The 21,045-nt window shown below is 38.3% G+C and overlaps 1 protein-coding gene across 1 annotated transcript in view; it reads left to right on the plus strand.

Annotated features, from left to right (window-relative positions):
* Nucleotides 1-21,045, plus strand: part of LOC147570862 (uncharacterized) — a 34,130-nt gene that overhangs the window by 11,211 nt on the left and 1,874 nt on the right. The window contains exons 4-14 of the mRNA XM_086696726.1: nt 614-718; nt 3,867-3,920; nt 5,169-5,273; nt 5,790-5,843; nt 6,980-7,081; nt 10,188-10,241; nt 12,867-12,971; nt 13,520-13,573; nt 17,640-17,744; nt 19,502-19,555; nt 20,161-20,265. Of these exons, the coding sequence (XP_086552852.1) occupies nt 614-718; nt 3,867-3,920; nt 5,169-5,273; nt 5,790-5,843; nt 6,980-7,081; nt 10,188-10,241; nt 12,867-12,971; nt 13,520-13,573; nt 17,640-17,744; nt 19,502-19,555; nt 20,161-20,265 (897 nt within the window). The remainder of the gene's footprint in view (nt 1-613; nt 719-3,866; nt 3,921-5,168; nt 5,274-5,789; nt 5,844-6,979; nt 7,082-10,187; nt 10,242-12,866; nt 12,972-13,519; nt 13,574-17,639; nt 17,745-19,501; nt 19,556-20,160; nt 20,266-21,045) is intronic.

Below are 21,045 nucleotides of genomic sequence, written 5' to 3' on the forward strand. Positions count from 1 at the left end.
CAAGGAATACTTGCCTTTGCTTCTGCTGGGCACTTGGACAGAATCACCCACACTCCATGAGGTCATCAACATGACAGTTCAAATCCAGATGGAGCAAGTATATTTAGAACAGAAGCAGTACCAGGGCTCTGCTTACCTCCCTAGGTTCCTACTTTTGATGAGGCTTTGCACTAGTAACGTACTCTCTTATCAGCTCTTTAGCACTTTTGAGGAGATGCTTTTTACATTTTATCCAAGATTTCAGTTTCCAGAGGAAGGTTGGTCTGAATAACATCGTCCTCCACATAAATGGAAACAGAACTTGATGATCGATTTTTGTCAGGAGTTGAGGCATCTAATCTGGGAGTTCAGGAAAAAAAAAAACAAAAACCCTCATTGTCAGCCACAGTTTGATTTTACCACTTGCTGTGAAAGATTTGAAAATTGCTCATTCACCTGGAAGATTTCTATTCGAATTCTAACATCCTTATTGACCCCCTTGATATATGTGAATAGACTATATTAAATCTTGTTTTCCCCATGAGACTGATAATCATTAATGCACTATGAGTAATGCGAGTGGTCACATTTTGGAATCAGTGAGTTTTCCCCGTATTCTTTACTTTTTCACAAGGAGAGATTATTGATGTCGATAAAATGGATTCTCCTTTGCAAACTATGGGGATGAACCTTTCAGAAGAGGAAATTAATGATCTGACACGTGACCTACCAGCCGACGGTGAGTATTTAAGATACGTTTGAATCGGTTAATCTGAGCTTCTATAAAAGAATCTCTGAAAACTCTACTTTGGCATTAAGAAGACGGAAAACATGAAAGATGACTCAGACTGGAAGTAAACATGTTTTGCCCCTTGACATTTTCAGTAACTTCATTTCCACTTGGAGTATGGCCAAGGCCAAGGCCGCTATTAGAACTGAACAAAATTAGAGAGAGACACTGCTGTGGAGGGAAGGGAGTGGGGTGCATTAAATAGAAGAAACTTTAACACAGAAAAAATTTTTAAAAATTATAGAGAAAAGAGAGCAGAGCCCGAAGTGGGAAATTATTTTTAATTTCTTTTAAGTAAGCTCTAGGCCCAGTGTCGAGCTCAGTTCACAACCTGAGATCAAGAGTTGCATGCTTTACCACCTGAGCCAGCCAGGTACCCCTAAGTGGGAGGTTATTAAAATAGCATTTCTGTCTTTGCCTCACCATTTTCAAGGACACGTAGAAAGGCAGAATAGGGGCGTTTGGGTGATTCAGTCTGTTGAGCGTCCAACTCTTGATTTCGGCCCAGGTCATGGTCCCAGGGATGTGGGATCGAGCCCTGCATCCAACTCTGTGCAGAGTGTGGCCTGCTTTGGACTGTCTCTCTCTCTCTCTGTCTCTCTTTCTCTCTCTCTCTCTCTCTCTGTCTCTCTCGTGCACACGCGCGCTCACTCTCTCTCTCTTAAAAGAAAAAAAAAGCATGATAAAGGAGGAATATGAAGTGTAGGACCTATTTCCTGCACCAAAAGAATAGGACCAAGTTTTCCAGATACCCTTGAGGGGAAAAGGAACAGTAACCACTCAGGCCTGAATGTGTGGAATGTCTGAATGCTCAGCGGCCCCACCTATGCCTCTGCTTACATCCCATCATTCTGAGCTGGATTCCATGGTCCAAGGACTGACTGTTCCCAAAGCTCTAATCTCCCTTGATGGGCTAGAGACAAAGTCTCAAGTTTAGTACATTCTGAATTGGGGCTAAAAGAATTCTCAAGCTAAATAAGCAAATGTTAAATATCAGCCTGAGAACGTTATAGTAGGGCTAAGAAGTATCTGTCTGGAACATGCCTTAACTATCATATAACCTTAGATGAATCAATACTTGCTCATCTTATTAAGGTGCATTTATTCACGTCATTGTGTAAGATAAGCAGTGTACCCTTAAAAATATTTTTGTTAATTCATTTGATTTATTCTCTAATTTTTACCTCTGGTAGTGTACTAGAAGGACCATGCAAGTGGTCTTCACTGTCTTGTTTTCTTTGCTTGCAATGGTGTATCCGTGAATGAGACTAGATATGGAACAATCAGCTTTCATAATAGAAAACTATTTTTTGTCTATTTGAGATTATGGTGGAATTTTTTTTCATATTGCTAAAAAAAGCAGAATTATGGGTGGAAATATAGCAATTATTTGAAACTATCCTCTGGTATTGCCAATGATTTCTGTTCCTTATTTTAAAATAATAATTTCAGATCAACCAACATAATGAAAATCATTGTGAGATTAAAAAGTACACATGAAATAAAATGGACATGTGGAATGATTAATCCTTTTTTCTTTAAATCAGAGTTAGAATTTTTTTTAAGTTAATTTATTTATTTTGAAAGACACAAAGAGAGCGTAAGCGGGGGCTGGGACAAAGAGGGGGGTGGACAGAGGATCCAAAATGGGCTCTGTGCTGACAGCAGCAAGCTTGATGCAGGCTTGAACTCATGAACCGTGAGATTACGACCTGAACTGAAGTCGGATGCTTAACCGACCGAGCCACCCAGGCACCCCCAGAGTTAAAATTTTTAAGTTATTGCTTATTGGTGATCTGCTCATCTGAAGAGTTACCATCAGTATTGAGCTTAAAAAGAAGTTTTGTGAAAGATTAAGGCTCAAGCATAGAGCCCCAATTATATCATTTGGGACAGAAAGACCCCATTTAGGGCAAAGCTTTTCTCATACTGTGTCTGTCAGGACGGAGATATGAATTTACTGGAGAGGGCAAGATTCAGTTGAAATGGGACCCAAGTTAAATAGCGAATTTTACACCAAATAGGTGTTATCATCTTTGTTTCTGAGAATTTCCGGTGGCCCCGTAAAACTGACACATATCTTCATGCTTTCCTGACCTCACTAATTGGTTTTACTACAGAAATAACTTTTGGAATGTTCTGCCTCAAAAGATCCAGAAGAAAAACAAGGAAGATTCTCGTTTAGCCTAGATTTAGCAACCAATGAATAAATGTATATTTATCCTGCTCACTGTTCTAATACTTGTTATTGTGTACATGTAAGTGTCACACAGCTTCTGCTAAGAGTCACTGCGTACTTCTAATACTTCAGTAAATCTTTTTGAGTTATCCAGGACCTTCATTTGTAAATTTTCCATGGTATAGGGGTTTTTAGATACTGTATACTGTAATTTATTACTTACAATCTAAAATCAGGAATTTTTCAAGTAACTTACCAACAGTGACAGTTTTTTAGGTCGTTTTTCTTTCTTGGCAAAATATAGATCTCAAAAATCATCTATTCGTGAGATATTTCTGTTCTTTACCATATTAATGTCTTTTTAAATATTAATTTGTATGAAATTCAATTTGTCTACTATGTCTACTACGAAAACTATGCAAATCATTAGAGTTGGGAAGTTAAGCTCAAAATGAATATTGCCCTCAAGCAAATCGTACGTCATGCAAATCAAGAGTAAACTGGTCTGCCTGGGTCAGTGAACATGAAAGGAAATAGTAATTAGAATCTCAGTAAAGAAAGAGATCATTTCAAAAGTCCCGTTAAAACAGTGGTGAATAAGATCCCAGTTTTAAATTTTGTTTTCCCTGGCGTGGCCCAAATCATCTTTGGTTTTCCAAAGTGTAAAGCTAAAAACAAAGTCTGATGAAAAGAGGTGACTTTTGAATCTCACACCTTTAGCGTTTTGCCATATGACAATGGATGAAAGCAGTTGTTAAAACGGGCACCTTTATAACAAGCAGAGTGATTATTTTCCATGTCCTTTTGTGCTCCTTGGGGTAGGTGGGGGATAAAAAGTAGCCAATGAATGCCATTGTGCTTCCTGTTTTGCATTTCTCAGTGAATGCCACTATGTATTTGATTTACATTTTCTTACAGTTCATGGGAAGGTTGAAATGAGAACGCACATGGATGGAATGAAACCTTTTACAGGTAAATAAGAGACTGTCACTTTTGTCCTGGAAAATATTTTGCTCACAGGGATGGATGATCAAAAACAGTTTGGGGAAGGGGGTCAAAATGCCACAAAGCTCTCTTACTATAAGTCACCTTTTTCTCAATTCTGCTTTCACTTGGTTGAGGTACCAAACTTTGACTATTTTCCAGAGTTCTAAGGAAGTTGATTCTGATAGTTCTTTCTCACTCATTGTGTTCCGGTGGAAGGATAGTTTCATGAAGCAACCCACTCACTGCTCAGCTGTTTTTGCCAATGTCGCTCAATCTTTCAATAAGAAATTACTTTTAAGTAGATCTAGAGGATACAATGTTAAGTGAAATAAATCAGCCAGAAAAAGACAAATACCGTTTGATTTCACTCATGTGGAATTTAAGAAACAAAGGAATGGGGTGCCCGGGTGGCTCAGTCAATTAAGCATCCGACTTCGACTCAGGTCACGATCTCATGGTTCATGAATTTGAGCCCCTCATTGGGCTCTGTGCTGACAGCTCTGAGCCTGGAGCTGCTTCAGCTTCTGTGTCTCCCTCTCTTTCTCTGCCCCTCCCCCACTCACGCTCTGTATTCTCTCTCTCTCTCTCTCTCTCTCTCTCTCTCTCTCACAAATGAATAAACATTAAAAAAAATTTAAAAAACAAACAAACAAAAAAAAAAAAAAACAGAAACACAAACCAAAAAAAAACTAGACTCTGAACTATAGAGACCACATTGTTGCCAGAAGGGAGGTGGGGGAGGGGATGAGTGAAATAAATTGATGGGATTAAGAGTTCATTTGTTATCATGAGCACCGATTAAGGTCTAGAGTTGTGGAATCATTATATTGTGCATTGTACACTTATTCCAGTTACATTGTAAAGCCCTGACAGGATCAAATTATTGTCATTATGAAGAAAAAAGTCACATTATTCAGAGACAAGAATAAATACAATAAATGATAGCTGAATTTATACTATTTTCATCTAGTATCTTAATTTGCTGGCCAATTATAAAACAAATTTGTTCTCAGCAGGGCAGACTTGTTCCCAGAAATAAAAGACCTTCCTTTTGTAAACACTAAGGGGTTATGTTCTATTATGTGACTTCCCCATAATTCTGTGTAGACGTGTCTCATTGTCCCCTTCCATTTCCTCAAATGGGGGGGGGGGGATGCATTATAATGAGAATGAATTTTTCACCATTTCATGGAATGATTATTCTCAGACATTAATGTTCTTGTATTTTCAAAGGAAAAAAGGTTCATGTCAGTGATCTGGAGAAAGTTCTGGGAAGCATGGGGATCGAGCTCACAGCTGAGGAGCTTAAAAAGCTGCAGGAAACTCTGCCAATTGATGGTGAGCTATACAGAAGCCACAAAGACTTTCTAGGGAACTTGGTTTTGTGGCCCGTGTGAACAATTTAAAATTTTTACCTGTCGAGGGCTTTCTGAAAAATCCTGAAATTGATTAGGAAAAGGCATTGTCATTTGGATTTAGTCTGCAGTTTACCAAACCCTTCAGCCATAGCTTTGCCATCTGAGTGTCAGGTAGTTGATCAGCCTATATCCTCAGGAAGAAAAGGAAGGAAACTGGAGGGGACGAGGAAAAGAAATAAAAGGGGAAGTGAACAGAAAAAGGAAAGGTGTGATTGTTTCAACAGAATAGTGTTTCCCTCAGCTGTCAGTCTCCTACTTGCCAGAAAATATATATATTTGTCACACTGAGACAGTTTTCTTTTCCATAACTTCTTTTTAAATTTAATACTGAGACAGAACACATGTCCCACTCAGTTACAGTTGTTTTACTGAAGTTATAAGTAAGTGGATGTTCATACCATTTCCCTTCTGACATGAATTGTTCCTTTTCCTATAGCTGCTGGAAACGTATTTCAGAATGCAATGCTGGATGGGGTGAAATCCACTCAGGGTAGGTTAAAAGCCTGATAAGAAAGGCAGAGACATCTGAAATCTTCAAGGTTCACATTTATCATTTAGACAGCGTCCTGTCTAGCTTCCTATGTATAGATCACTTAGTTACTTTCTTTCATTTTAAGTTTGTTTATTTACTTTGAGAGAGAAAGATGGTAAGTGGGGGAGTGCAGAGAGAGAGAGAGAGAGAAGGGGAATCCCAAGCAGGCCCTGCACTGACAGTGCAGAGCCGGACGCAGGGCTTGAACTCCCCGTCGCTGAGATCACGACCCGAGCTGAAATCAAGAGTCGGATGCTTAACCGACCGAGCCACCTAGGCACCCCAGTTACTTAGTTACTTTCGTCATCGTAATATTTTACGCTATCATGTCTCAATCCATCTTGCTAGGAATCCATACTCACAACCCCAAAAACCTAATCATACACAGCAAATTATGAAGAAAAGAATTACCGAATTTTTAGGGAGTTGTGTAAGGAAAGCTTGTTATGAAGGAAGATTGAAGGCACATCCATAGAAACAAAAAGTAGGTTAGGGTTGCGGGGGGCTGGGTGGAGAGGGGAGTGGGGAGTGACTACTTAATATGTATGGGCTCTCCTTTGGGGATGATGAAAATGTTTTGGAACTGGAAGTGATATTTGTACAACATTGTGAATATGTACCAAATTCCACTGAGGTGTTCACTTTAAAATGATTGATTTTATCTAAAAAAGTGCTAAGATTCTGCTTGTTTTTAAGGTTACCTTATGATCGTCACTCTGTTTTAATATTAGTTAGTTAATAAATTAGTGAGGTCCTATCATCAAAGCTCATTCCTATTCTCTCTAATATTGGTTATAATCAAATCACGTAGCCTATCCCTTCATGAGCTGTTTATAATACAGGCTTCCATTCAAGGTTTAAAGGACGAATTACTAATTCTGATTTTTCTGTTGATTATTTAATGCTCTTAGACATGTTAAATGGGAGTTCATACAGAAAAGTAATAATCACAGAAGTACATTTTCTCTTTTGTTTTTTATTGTAATAATGACAAAGTATATATATTCAGATAACAATTCGCATTCACAAATATATTTCTAATATTTTAAACTCATTTTTTTTTCATGTTTCGTTCCTGTATGTTTCCTAAGCAGGCAGAGTTAAGGTGAATACCCTGGACACTGTCCTGGAAAACTTGGGAATCAAGCTCACACAAAGGGAACACGAAGATGTGACAGAAAATCTACCACTTACCGGTGCGTGTTTCACATACTACTGTATCTTACAGGAGACTTTCTGCACTTGTACATGAGTGTGTCCATAATTAGTTTTACCTAGTATCAAAATGACATTTTTGCAAAGCTTAGAGAAGAAACTAGGCTTCTCTTCATTTCTATAAGCCCCATATCTTTAACCTCTTCTCTTTTGGATTCCAGGCATCACACACAGAACTATTATAACTACTTTCTGATCCAGTAATGAATTTACAAGGAGCAAAATGAATCTCATAGGCTGGCGAATAGAAAGGAAGGAAGAAAAATATGACTAATTTCCGTATTATTAGTATCCCTCAAATAGTTGTGTCCTAAGCCCATTAATCACTTTAACTTTTACAATTCCGTGTTACAATTCTCAGTGGACAGTGTTATCCACACTCCTATTTCCAAGTGTCATTATATGCTGAAAACTTCTAGATGTTTTTCTGCAGCCCAAATTCCTCCCCAAATATGGGTTGGGTAAAACCACATCCAGATTCCTGTTGGGTTGTATCTGCCAAATTCATTCTTGCTCAGCAAAGCCTCAGATCTTAAATTCACTATATTTAAAAATACCTACCCCAAACTATCTCCTAATTATACATTCCCTTTCTCAGCTGGTGGCACCATCATGTTCTTAGTAAAACAAATTTAAAAATTGACATTTTTCAGGGCACCTGGGTGGCTCAGTCGGTTAAGCCTCCAACTTTGGTTTAGGTCATGATCTCGCTGTCCACGAGTTCGAGTCCCGTGCTGGGCTCTGTGCTGACAGCTCAGAGCCTACAGCCTGCTTCAGATTCTGTGTGTGTCTCTCTCTCTGCCCCTCCCCCAATTGTTCGTTTTCTCTTTCTCTCTCTCTCAAAAAATAAATAAATATTAAAAAAAAACCGAATTGGTATTTTTCACTGCAACTTTTCCTTAGTGCCACATCTCATTGAATACCAAGTCCTACCAATTAGGAGTGCTGACTATTTCATACATCTGTGATCTGACCCTTGCTTTCCTTTTAGCTTTATCTTACATTATTTCCTGCTTCCACATTGCCCTATAACACTGAGGTGTCTGAACCATAGTATTGGATATAGGCAAGATTCTTATATAGTCGGCTCTCCACCCTGTTGCAAAGCAGTAGCTATAAATGGATGAATTTTAGCGGGAGCATCTCCTGATTTTATCATTTGCTGTATGTCAACCCAACTACTCTATTACAGTATGTTTACTTGTCCGTCTCACCCCAGAAACTGACTTGTTCAGAAATTATATTAAATTTATTATTAAATATATTTTAATCTTTGGTGCCTCATATGGTGCCTGAAATTTAGTAGATAATTCATAAAATTTTCTTCAATTAATATACAGATCTTCTTTGTTATTTAATGCTTATACCATGGCATCTGATTTGATTATCCAATTGTCCTTTTCCACATACTCTCCAACTCCTAGAACAAAAATACTTAGGCATATTTCACCAGCCAATTCTTGCCCATAAAATTAATCTCAAAGTTTACCTTTCCCAGAGCTCCCTGATCCATGGAATTCACTTTATTTACTCTTCCTCTTAGTTTAAAATTCATCCTATTCACACATATATTATTATACACTTAGCATATTGTATAAAAAGGGAGTGTCTTTATATCACTCTTCTTTGTTTATGAACTGTGATTTTCTTGTAAGTAGAAACCATACGTACATCATCTTATATTTAGAGGCAATAAATATTGAAGAATGAATGGAATGATGGAATAATTAGACTAAACAAATGAAAAACAGTGAAAAATACAAATAATTCAAAGTGACAGAAAGTCTTCAAGAGGAACGTCAAATATAGGCTGGCCTTCTAACACTTCATTTGAGCAGTACATAACCAAAGGGCTCCAAATCATTGGTATAAATGTTATCAAAGCAAAAAGACAATTGCCTAATCATCACTCATGCAGTTTTCTGCTTTCCAAAGAAGGTTTGGCAGAAATTATACTCATTTTGAAACAACCAGCAACATCCTGGCCAATTTCAGTGGCATACAAGGGAATACTTGTTCATACTCAGCACACGGGTGCAAACTTGGCCTTCTCTTGAACCCCCCCCTCAGAACCATCCTCATTCCAAGTTATTCCCAATAAGGCATAATATTCTTCTAAAGTTTATTGCTTTTTTTTTTATGACTCGTTACCCTTTAAAAAAAAAAATAATTCCTAGTGTTACACAAGGACTTCATGAAGCCTTAGGACATAGGAGAGCAAGTCTACACATTCAACTCATCATGTAGAATTTTTTTTTTTCAACGTTTATTTATTTTTGGGACAGAGAGAGACAGAGCATGAACGGGGGAGAGGCAGAGAGAGAGGGAGACACAGAATCGGAAACAGGCTCCAGGCTCTGAGCCATCAGCCCAGAGCCTGACGCGGGGCTCGAACTCACGGACCGTGAGATCGTGACCTGGCTGAAGTCGGACACTTAACCGACTGCGCCACCCAGGCGCCCCATAGAATTTTTATTAACCCATTAGCTTTCAGTGAACTGTTGAATCCCCTTTGTGACTAGTTATGATGTTACCACAAGTCCTTTCAGTTTGGAGACTCTCTGAAATATCTACCCGTCTTTTAGGGTTAAAGAGAAATACATACCTATCTTTACACACAAGTATATGTAGTGTTAATAGAAGAAACAGGTCACCAATTTGTGTGATCAAAAATCCCAAGATAGTTGTGATAGACACAGAAACTAGAGAAAGACAAATTGGGAAAAGGTAAGAAGACAAGAAAGGTGGTCCCCAAAGACTCCTCTGACAAATGTGGCTGAACCAAAGCTGATAAATGGCTACACAGCCAAATAAGTCACTGGGACCTTTCACCCTGCCAGTAAGATGGAGAGCAGCCTTCAAATTCAAGAGGTACATTCAAGACTCCATTTCGTCCAAGAGATAAAGACTCTCCCTCAACTAATGTGGAGTTAATTCTTTAAATCCAGGGTTTATATCCTTATAGTTGAGTCAGATAAAGCAGTGGAGCTAATGAACTTCGATCTCTTATTTCCCAATTTACCCTATTTTTTGTCTGTTTATATATGGCTCTCTGGCCTTATTACCTTATTTTGGCTTTCCTTGTAGCTAACGGGAAGGTTGAGCTCAGCACATTGATGGATGCAGTGGCCACTGTTACAGGTTAGTGAACAATTACTGTGACTCTAAGCTCCTAATTCGTACATTAAGTTATATTTTAATGCTCTATTCCAACTCTCCCATCACTACCTTTTTACTCTGCCATTTTACCATTTTATTGGGGAAGTGTTTCTACTTTAATTGTCTAAACTACGGGTTGGCAAACTCTGACCCTTGGGCCAAATCTGCTTCCGTTTGTGTAAACGATTTCATTGGAACACATCCAGCCCATTAGTTTGTGCGTTATTTATGGCTGCTTTTACCATACAAAGGTGGAGCTGAGTAGTTGTGACAGAGATCATAAGTCCTACAAAACCTAGAATATTTTCTATTGTTTATAAACTTTTATAGAAAAGTTGGCTGACTCCTAGCCTAGAGTTTAACTTCAGAGTGATCTTACATCCTAGATTGTTATGGTTTACCACTGAGGGAGATTAATTTTAACGAATTATTATTTTTTTTTTTTTTAATTTTTTTTTTTTTTCAACGTTTATTTATTTTTGGGACAGAGAGAGACAGAGCATGAACGGGGGAGGGGCAGAGAGAGAGGGAGACACAGAATCGGAAACAGGCTCCAGGCTCCGAGCCATCAGCCCAGAGCCCGACGCGGGGCTCGAACTCACGGACCGCGAGATCGTGACCTGGCTGAAGTCGGACGCTTAACCGACTGCGCCACCCAGGCGCCCCTAACGAATTATTTTTAATACCCTCTTTTACTCCAAGTAGTCCTTGTATACGTGATAAATTGTATGGAATTTTAACTTTTGATATTTACACTATATACTGAAGTGCAATGCTTGATAAAAAATTCTTGATCCTCTGAGGTTTCTTCCAAACAGTACTTTGATATGCATAATCTGAGTGTCAAGGGAAACAGACTTTCTGCAATTGTAGCCTCAAAGTACTAGCCCAGAGTACGCAGGACAGAAAGGCTGATGGACCCAGTTAAAATGTTTGAGTCACACAGTATTAAATCATTTAAAAACACACAGCAAAAAAAAAATAATAATAAAATAAAATAAAATAAAATAAAATAAAAACACACAGCAAAAATGGGGCAGAAATATGGAATACATTAACAAATTCAGGGTAGAGTGAATGGAAGGACTACACTACTTGAATCTAAGGTGTGTGATGTGCATAATAAGTTTTGTGTCTCTCTCTGTTCAGCAGCATTAGTTTTTCCTGCTGCTGATGTGGTTATAAGGACCAGAATTGAGATTCAAGCAGATGGACCACAGATGGAAAGTGCTCTAGCCTGTGACACAAACTCTTTCAGAAAGACTCAGGGTTAGGGGCACCTGGGTGGCTCAGTCAGTTGAGCATCTGACTCTTGACTTTGTATCAGGTCATGATCTCACAGTTCGTGAGATCGAGCCCCATGTCAGGCTCTGCACTGACAGCACAGAGCCTGCATGGGATTCTCTCTCTCTCTCTCTCTCTCTCTCAGTCTCTCTGCCCCCTCCCCCACTCTATCTCAAAGTAAATAAACTTAAAAAAACAAAAACAAAAACAAAAAAAGAAAGACACAAGGACAAGTACCTGTTGTTAATAGTTGTAGTTTGCCATTAAGGCCATCAAAGAGCCATAGGTTTTGTGTTCCTTGAGCAGAGGACACAGAAGACCTAAAAATGGTGTCACCAATGGATTGCCAAATTAGAGTCATTTGAACAAGTGTCATAAATCTTTACCACATCTTGAATATTTGGTGCCTCAAGCAATGTTAGAGTATCACAAATATTTAGCGCTTCTTATACATTTAGTCTAACATGTATTTAGTGAACATGTTCTCCATGTGCATGTAATGCCTCATGAGTATTAAATATTGCTCAGTTCTTTCATTCCCTTCTATCTAACTTACATACCCTTTACTTAAAAACTACTTGTCTGTACTGCAAAACATCTTTTTTTTTTTTTAATTTTTTTTTTTTCAACGTTTATTTATTTTTGGGACAGAGAGAGACAGAGCATGAACGGGGGAGGGGCAGAGAGAGAGGGAGACACAGAATCGGAAACAGGCTCCAGGCTCTGAGCCATCAGCCCAGAGCCTGACGCGGGGCTCGAACTCACGGACCGTGAGATCGTGACCTGGCTGAAGTCGGACGCTTAACCGACTGCGCCACCCAGGCGCCCCATGTACTGCAAAACATCTTAAAAGATGTAGCCCATGTTTTGTAAACTACAAACTTGAACTAATGTACTTACTTCACTTGTGTAATAGAATTAAATGTTCTCAAAGGCAAATGCACATTATGCTGAATTAACATATTAAGCAGTGAAGTAAAACCAGACACAACACTCATAATTAAGGTAATAACAGAGACACTGAATTTTAAATGTCTGTGATATTTTAAATAACTTGGAATCCCCCAAGCCACTTACATCTTGCTTAGATTGCTTTACTCAAAAAAAAAAAATTGCTTTACTCCATAATTATAGATATTGAATTTTTTGAGTAAAGGTAACAATTCTGTTTCCATGATGTCTGATGGCGCAAAGGTCTCATGCTACTTTGTTTATAGCTGTTGCATGATCTGCTGAATAGATAAATGACTTCTTTTTCTTCATATTTTGGAGATTTTAGGTCATAGTCAAACTTTTCATCGACTTACATTTCTTTCTTTGAAGGAGGAGAAGTTAATGTCAGTGATATTCAAAGTATTCTGGAGAAAATGGGGGTAGAGCTCACAGATAAGGAGTGCTCAAAACTAAAGAAATGTCTGCCAGTCAATGGTGAGTATTTAAAAAAACAATGTAGCCTTTAAGGAACTCAGACTTGTGTTTATTTTTTGAGAAGTTCTAGAATTATTTCCATTTGATAAAAACAGGATTTAGAAGGAATTATGCAGTTCCAGTTTAAGAAGTAACCCCAGCGGTGCCACTTTGTTTATAGAATCATTGGCCCCTTCAGTCACTAACCTGGTATTAAGTCAAGGAAGTGCCTATTCTAACTTTTGATTCTAGTCAGAAGGCATCCTCAAGAATAAACAGGGACATACAGGAAAGTAAAAAGAGTGAGAAAATACCAGAAAGGGAAAATGGGGACATTAAAGGGAGGCATAGGGAATTAAGATGTGTGTGTTTCAGCATAGTAGAGTGCCCATAATAACTCCCTCAGAAGCCAGGGGGCCATATTGAAAATTTTCTCTACTTGTTAACTGTTTTCTTGGTTATTTACAATTAAATTAGGCCTTTTCTGGGGGTAAATTATGATGTCTGTCTTTTCTAAATGCCTAACTTAATCTTTCATTGGTGTGGTCTGATTTCTTTCTTTCTTACAGCTGTTGGAAAGGTGTACCAAAATAGGTTGATGGATGGTGTAAAAACCCTTAAAGGTGAGTGACAGTTATAGCAAAAAAGCAGATGAATCTGAATCTGAAAAGCAGACGAGAAGCCTTTGCCACTGTGTGTGTATGTGTGTGTAAAACTACATTCATGTTTTTTCCAAAGATCTTTTCTGTATTTATTTTACGAAATGGCCTCCTGTACCATTCTTTTACCTTAAGATGGAAGCAAAAGTCCACATAAAAGTAGAACTCTTGAATAACTTCACCCTTAAGGAAATGGTAAACTAGAAAAATGTCTAATCAGCACAAGTAGGTAAAAGGAAGTTTATGTGTATAGTCATGGATTCTAAGATCATGAAGAAATGTCTTCTTTGAAAATTCATGACTATGGACCTATGTTCATGTTGGTTCCAATTCATATTTGCACTCCCTGCATGGGCCAGGAACTCACAAAAATTTAACAAAAAGTGAGGCACCTGGGTGGCTCTGTCAGTTGAGTGTGTGACTTTGGCTCAGGTCATGATCTCATGGTTTGTGGGTTTGAGCCCCATGTCACACTCTGTGCTGAGAGTGCAGAGCCTGCTTTGGATTCTCTGTCTCAGTCTCTCTCCGCACCTCCCCCACTCACACGCATGTGCGTTCTCTCTCTCTCTCAAAAGAAATAAATATTAAAAGAAAAATTTTTTAAAGTTTGCGCCAGCATTGTAGTAACTCTAGTATTCAAGAAATTCATCCTCATATCATGGTCCGAAGAATTTTCCCTGTAAAACTTTTCTTAAAATGACCTTGAAACAGAAAATTACAAAAGATGAAAAAATTTTGCCAAAAGGGAATTAAAAGCAAAAATGAACTATTGGGACCTCATCAAGATAAAAGGCTTCTGCGCTACAAAGGAAACAATCAACAAAACTAAAAGGCAACCGTCGGAATGGGAGAAGATATTTGCAAATGACATATTGGATAAAGGGCTAGTATCCGAAATCTATAAAGAACTCGCAAACTCCACATCTGAAAAACAAATAACCCAGTGAAGGAATGGGCAGAAGACATGAATAGACACTTTTCCAAAGAAGACATCCAGATAGCCAACAGACACATGAAACGATGCTCAACATCACTCATCATCAGGGAAATACAAATCAAAGCCACGCTGAGATACCACCTCACGCTGAGTGGTCAGAGTGGCTAAAATGAACAAATCAGGTGATTATAGATGCTGGCCAGGATGTGAAGAAATGGGAACCCTCTTGCACTGTTGGTGGGAATGCAAACTGGTAGAGCCGCTCTGGAAAACAGTGTGGAGGTTCCTCAAAAAATTAAAAATAGATCTACCCTATGACCCAGCAATAGCACTGTTAGGAATTTCCCCAAGGGATACAGGAGTGCTGATGCATGGGGGCACATGTACCCCAATGTTGATAGCAGTGCTTTCAACAATAGCCAAATCATGGAAAGAGCCTAACTGTCCATCAACTGATGAATGGATAAAGAAGATGTGGTTTATATATGCAATGGAATACTACTTGGCAATGAGAAAGAATGAAATCTGGCCTTTTGTAGCAACGTGGATGGAACTGGAGAGTGTTATGCGAAGTGAAATAAGTCAGGCAGAGAAAGACAGATACCATATGCTTTCACTCATATGTGGATCCTGAGAAACTTAACAGAAGGCCATGGGGGAGAGGAAGGGGGAAAAAAAAGTTAGAGAGGGAAGGAGGCAAAGCAGAAGAGACTTAAAAACTGAGACCAAACTGAGGGTTGATGGGCGTTGGGGGAGAGGGGAAAGTGGCTGATGGGCATTGAGGAGGGCACTTGTTGGGATGAGCACTGGGTGTTGCATGGAAACCAATTTGACAATAAAGTATATTTAAAAAAAATTTGCCAATATATACGATAAAAAGTGGAACGCCCAAAGACTTCCTATGACACAAATATTTTAGATAGACCATAAAATAAGTATGCTTTAAATGACTGAATTCACAAAAGGAAAATGGAAATACTCTTAAAAACTAGCACAGGAAAACATGGATTTGAAAGGAGTCAAAATTTCTAGAAATGAACTGTCTAGCCTGGAAAATTTAAAACCATAATGGTTTTATTGGCAGATGGAAATGAAGAATTAATTGGATTACTGGAATAGAACTCTGAAAAAATTGCCAAGATTCCAGCATGAAGACAAAAAAGTAACAAACAGGAAGGAGGAGTAAGAGGCCTGAGGGTCAGAGTGAAAAATCGGCCCGTTTATCCAACAGTATACAAAAGAGCTAGCAGAGACAAAGAAAGAAAATGCTAATTTGAAGACCTAACAGTTGGTAATTTTTTGTGATTGTTCAAAGACATGGATCCTAAAACACAGGGCACGTAATGAGTCCTAAAAGGTTGCTTCAGAGGTCTCTGGTTAATCAAATCGTAAGCAAGTCACAGAACACCAAAACAGAACAAAACAAAAAACCCTACGGGCAACCACAGTGCATTCTGACTACCTACAAATGAGCAATTAGACTTATAGTGGACTACAATGAGATGCCACCTTACACCCCATAGGATGGCGATTTTATAAAAAGGAACAGAAGCGCCTGCATGGCTCAGTCAGTCAGTTAAGCATCCAACTTCAGCTCAGGTCATGATCTCACAGTTCGTGAGTGTGAGACCCACATCAGGCTGTGCTTTGGATCCTCTATCCTTTCTCTTCCCCGCCCCCCCCACCACACCCCGTTCATGCTTTCTCCACTCCCCCCCCACTCAAAAATAAACATTTAAAAAAATAAAATTTTTAAAAAGGAACAGAAAATAACAAGTGTTGGTGAAAATGTGGAGAAGTTGGAACACTTGTGCGCTGGTGGTGGAAGCGTGAAATGGTGCAGCCACTATGAAAACCAGTATGGCAGTTCCTCAAAAACTTAAAATTACTACGTGATTCGGCAATTCCATTTCTGGGCTTGTGTCTTAGTTCATTCAGGCTGCTATAATAAATTTCCAGGGACTGGATGGCTTATAAACAACAGAAGTTCATTTCTCACAGTTCTGGGGACTAGAGTCCCAAGATCAGGATGCCAGCATGGCGGGTAAGGGCCCTCCTCTGGGTTGTATTTGTACAGTGACTTCGCATTGTATCATTCCAAGGTGGAAGGGGCAAGGGATCTCTGCAGGTTATCCTTTATAAAGACACTAATCTCATTCATAAGGGCTCTGCCCTCATGACCTAATAACCTCCCAAAGGACCCATCTCTTAATACCATCAATTTGAGAATTAGGTTTTCGATATATGAATGGCAGGGGGTAGGGGGGCACACAGACATTCAGGCTTTTGTAGTGCGTATCCAAATGTGTATATCCAGCACTATTCAAAGAGCCAAGAGATGGGCTCAGTCTGTGTGTTCATCAACCTTAACATGGAAAGAAATTGTGACACAGGCTACAACATGGTGAACATTGAAGACATTTTGCTAAGTGAAATAAGCCAATCACAAAAAGACAGATACTGTACGGTTCTATTAATGTAAGATAACCTGGAGCAGTCAGATTCATAGAGACAGAGGCTGGGTGTAGGGAGGAATGAGGAGTGTTGTTTGAGGAGTACGGACTTTTAATCTGGGAAGATAGAAGGTTCTGGGATGGATAGTGGGTGATGGTTCTAAAACAAGGTGAGTATGTTCCATGCCACTGAACTCTATCCTGAAAAATGGTTAAAATGGTAAATGTATGTCATGCATATTCTACTCTATATATATTTCAATCTCACAAGATGAGAGAAATTATTAGACATTTTTGGGAAAATTTATTCAGAGGAAAGAACCATGTAAACTGTGCAGCAAACAAAAATAATACTTTCCTACTGGCAGAAGCATATGAATTTTGTTTTCTGTATTTCTGTAAATCGTCTTGAAGTTCTGCCACAGTCTTTAAAAGCTAATTATATAAATGGATTCCCACAATTACTCATTGGAGGAAATTCTAATTCCGCCTTTATTACTGACACTCTTAGATACAACTGAATATACATTCGACCTTTTTCTTTAAGGTGAAACCAATATCTATAACACACAGGAATTCATAGCTATTGTCACATTCTAAGGTTATTCAATGTTGCTTACATTCTTCTCTTTCTTCCAAGGAGGGATTGTTGATGTTGCTAACCTAGACACTGCTTTGCAAAACATGGGAATGAATCTCACAGGAATGGAAAATAGCGATTTGATAAAGAACCTACCTGTTGATGGTGAGTAAGCATATAAATTTTTGCATCACTGAATATAACTTGAGTTGTGAGCTTCTCTAAAATCATCTCTGAAGAAGTTTGTTTGCCAATAAGAAGATATTTGTAAAAACTTAGAAATGAGCTCGGAAAGAAAATAAAGTAATATTCTTTCTTGTCATTTTATTAACATATTTCATCAATCTTTTTAATTCTGGATCCAAAGGAATGCTAAAAACATAGTTCTTTGATTAGGACTACAAAAAGTGAGGGAATAGATAAATAATTAGGGGTGAAAATAGCATGAAAAACGGTCTAGAGGAGATGAATACAGAAAAAATAGGAAAATAAAAGAGAAAATGTGGGAGTCTAAACATGAGAGGCACATTCCAAAGCCGTATGATAGCACTCATTCATTTTCTCAGAGCGGTCTGCAAACACTCAGGCTATCACATACAGAATTTTGCCTTTTTCTGAAGCTACATAATATCCCACTCCTATTTCAAATTCCATGATCTAAATAAAGGCCACATTCTCAGGCAGTTCCCTTGAAGAACTAGAAACACTGAAATACAATTGAAGCTGAATGAGGGCTGAAATGCAGTGGTTCAATGAAAATATTATGCTAAGTGAAAGAAGCCAGTCACAAAAGAGCACGTATTGTATGATTCCATTTATAGGAAATGTCCAGAATAAGCAGATCTGTATGTACTACATATTAATGTTTCCATTTGGATTTTTAGAAATCTTGTCCTCATATAATATACTGACACTTAGTCCTGACACTTTCCCTGACACAGATAGATTAGTGATTGCCTAGGACTGCGGTTGGGGCTGTAGATGGGAACTGCAAATTAATGGCATGAGGCTTCTTTTTTTTTATGATGAGGTTTCTTTTGCGGAATATGAAAACGTTCCAAAATTAGATTGCAGTGGTAGTTGCAGAATTCAGTCTATATCCTAAAACTGTTCACTTGTACACTTGAAATGGATGAATTTGTTTGGTATGCAAATTATATCTCAATAAATTGTTTAAAAATGAATATTGGCCTGCTCTGTACTTTTAGAGCCAGAAGATAATAAAGAACAAAAGTGACATGAAGCTTCTATTTACATATTTGTCATCTACAAATTAGACAAAACATAATAATGTGTGCAAATGCAGTGTCTTAGTTGTTTTTGGTCTAGTAAGGAAAAATGAATCTGAGATCCTATAGAATCCCAAATTTCTATCTTTGTAATATGCTTTCATGTTAATGTCTTTAAATATTGATTTAAAAATATACAGAATCTCTACTTTTAAAATTATCTCAAGCCAATCACTGAAGTGATCATTAATTTACTCATAGGGAATAAAGGAGTAAGAAACTCTGTGTCAAAAAAAAAAAAAAAAAGTCAGGAACTACTAAATATCAGCTTATTACATAAGGAGATCAATTGTAAGAGCCAGATACAAACATTAATATGTAGCACACAAAAATTGTAAATTCTGTTCCTTGTGCCTGATGTAAACAGTGGAGAGTTTCCCAACGTATAGGAGTCATGAGGCCGACTCTGTGGGAAATGGTGACTTAATTTTATATCTCATCCTTAACTACCAGAGGTTTAATTTTCTGTAGTTCAATGAATCAAAGCTCTAGTAATATTTTAGAACTTCTGGCTCAAGATGAATATAGGATAAAATATTGGAGTATACATATATTGCTTTCTTTTTTAAATTCCATATTGCTAATGAGTGCCGGTGTTAGATTTGTATTTGATTTACGTGGCTCTCTTAACAGATAATGGGAAGGTTGAAGTGAAAAAGTTAATGGATGCATTGAAAATGTTTTCTGGTGAGTGGCAAGTTACTATAAAATTGTACTATTTTAAAAATATCTCCTCAACTGCCCCAAACTGTTTATATGTCTTTATATTATGTCTCATTGAATACTTGTTTTCAGAGTCTTAGGCTGTATTTATTTGTACAACTTAAATTTTAAAAATACAATGACGATTCTGTGTCTTGGTAAGAAATCTGGCCCAAATGTTTTTAATAAAGCAATAATATCACTTACCTCACTAATATTCAAATAATCCCATACCTTGATAGGCATATATGAAGAGAAAAATCACATAATTTAGGATCTCCCCAGAATTCTAAGTTCCCCTGCCAAAGTTATAAATTTCCATGATTTCCATCATTCTAACTTGCTGGCCAATCTTAAAAGCAAATCTACCCTCTGCTGCATTAGATGCACACAGATCCATCACTAAGAGAGTATGCCTTTTAGGAGATTAAGGACCTGTGTTCTATTTGTGGCCTCCCTGTGATTCTGTGTAGTTGTATGTGTTTCCTTTTACTCGCTCGCTACTTCCGAGCCGAAGGTGATCATTTTTTCATTATCTGGAATCATTAGATTCCAAATTGTCACGCACTGATGTTCCTGTCTTTTGAAAGGAAAAAAGATTGATGCCAACGATCTGCTAAAGGTCCTGGGAGCCATGGGGATCGAGCTCCCTGAAAAGGAACTAGTGAGGCTGAGACAGACGGTACCTATCGACGGTGAGCCATTTAAGTCTCAGAACAGCCTTTCCGGGGACATTGGTTTTGTGGGGTCATTGTCAGCAGTTCTTTTTTTTTTTTTTTTTTTTTTTTTTTTAATTTTTTTTTTTTTCAACGTTTATTTATTTTTGGGACAGAGAGAGACAGAGCATGAACGGGGGAGGGGCAGAGAGAGAGGGAGACACAGAATCGGAAACAGGCTCCAGGCTCCGAGCCATCAGCCCAGAGCCTGACGCGGGGCTCGAACTCCCGGACCGTGAGATCGTGACCTGGCTGAAGTCAGACGCTTAACCGACTGCGCCACCCAGGCGCCCCATTGTCAGCAGTTCTAAATTGTTGTCTCTTTGTTTCTCCTAAAAAGTACTGAAAATAATTTTTAAAACAAATTAAGTTTGCTGACGTACAGATTCAATCTGTCAACCCAGCTCTTTAACCATAACCATATTGCCATCAGAGTTGATGCAGGTTGTAATAACACTACCCAGTCACGGCCCTGAGAGGCCTGCATGATAGGAAGGAAACTGAGGGAAGTGAGACACAGGTTAAAAAAAAAAGGGGGAGGGGACACAAAGAAGTAGTGATTTTTTTTTTTTTTCCTGCACAGTATAGTCTTCCCAGCAGTCTTCTTGGTTGCTGAACACTGGGTACATTTTTGTCACAATTTTTTTCCTAAAATAATTTTTATTTGATGAGGAGATAGAACAGATTTCCTAGGGAAAGAGTAAAAAAGATTGCTCCTAGAATTACCCAGTTGCCCAAAAACTGTGTGTCCATGTTCTT

The sequence above is a fragment of the Puma concolor genome, unplaced genomic scaffold (genome assembly GCF_028749965.1).
Source record: "Puma concolor isolate L17-30 unplaced genomic scaffold, mPumCon1.1.hap2 unalloc_scaffold_78, whole genome shotgun sequence".
Classification (NCBI taxonomy): domain Eukaryota; kingdom Metazoa; phylum Chordata; class Mammalia; order Carnivora; family Felidae; genus Puma; species Puma concolor.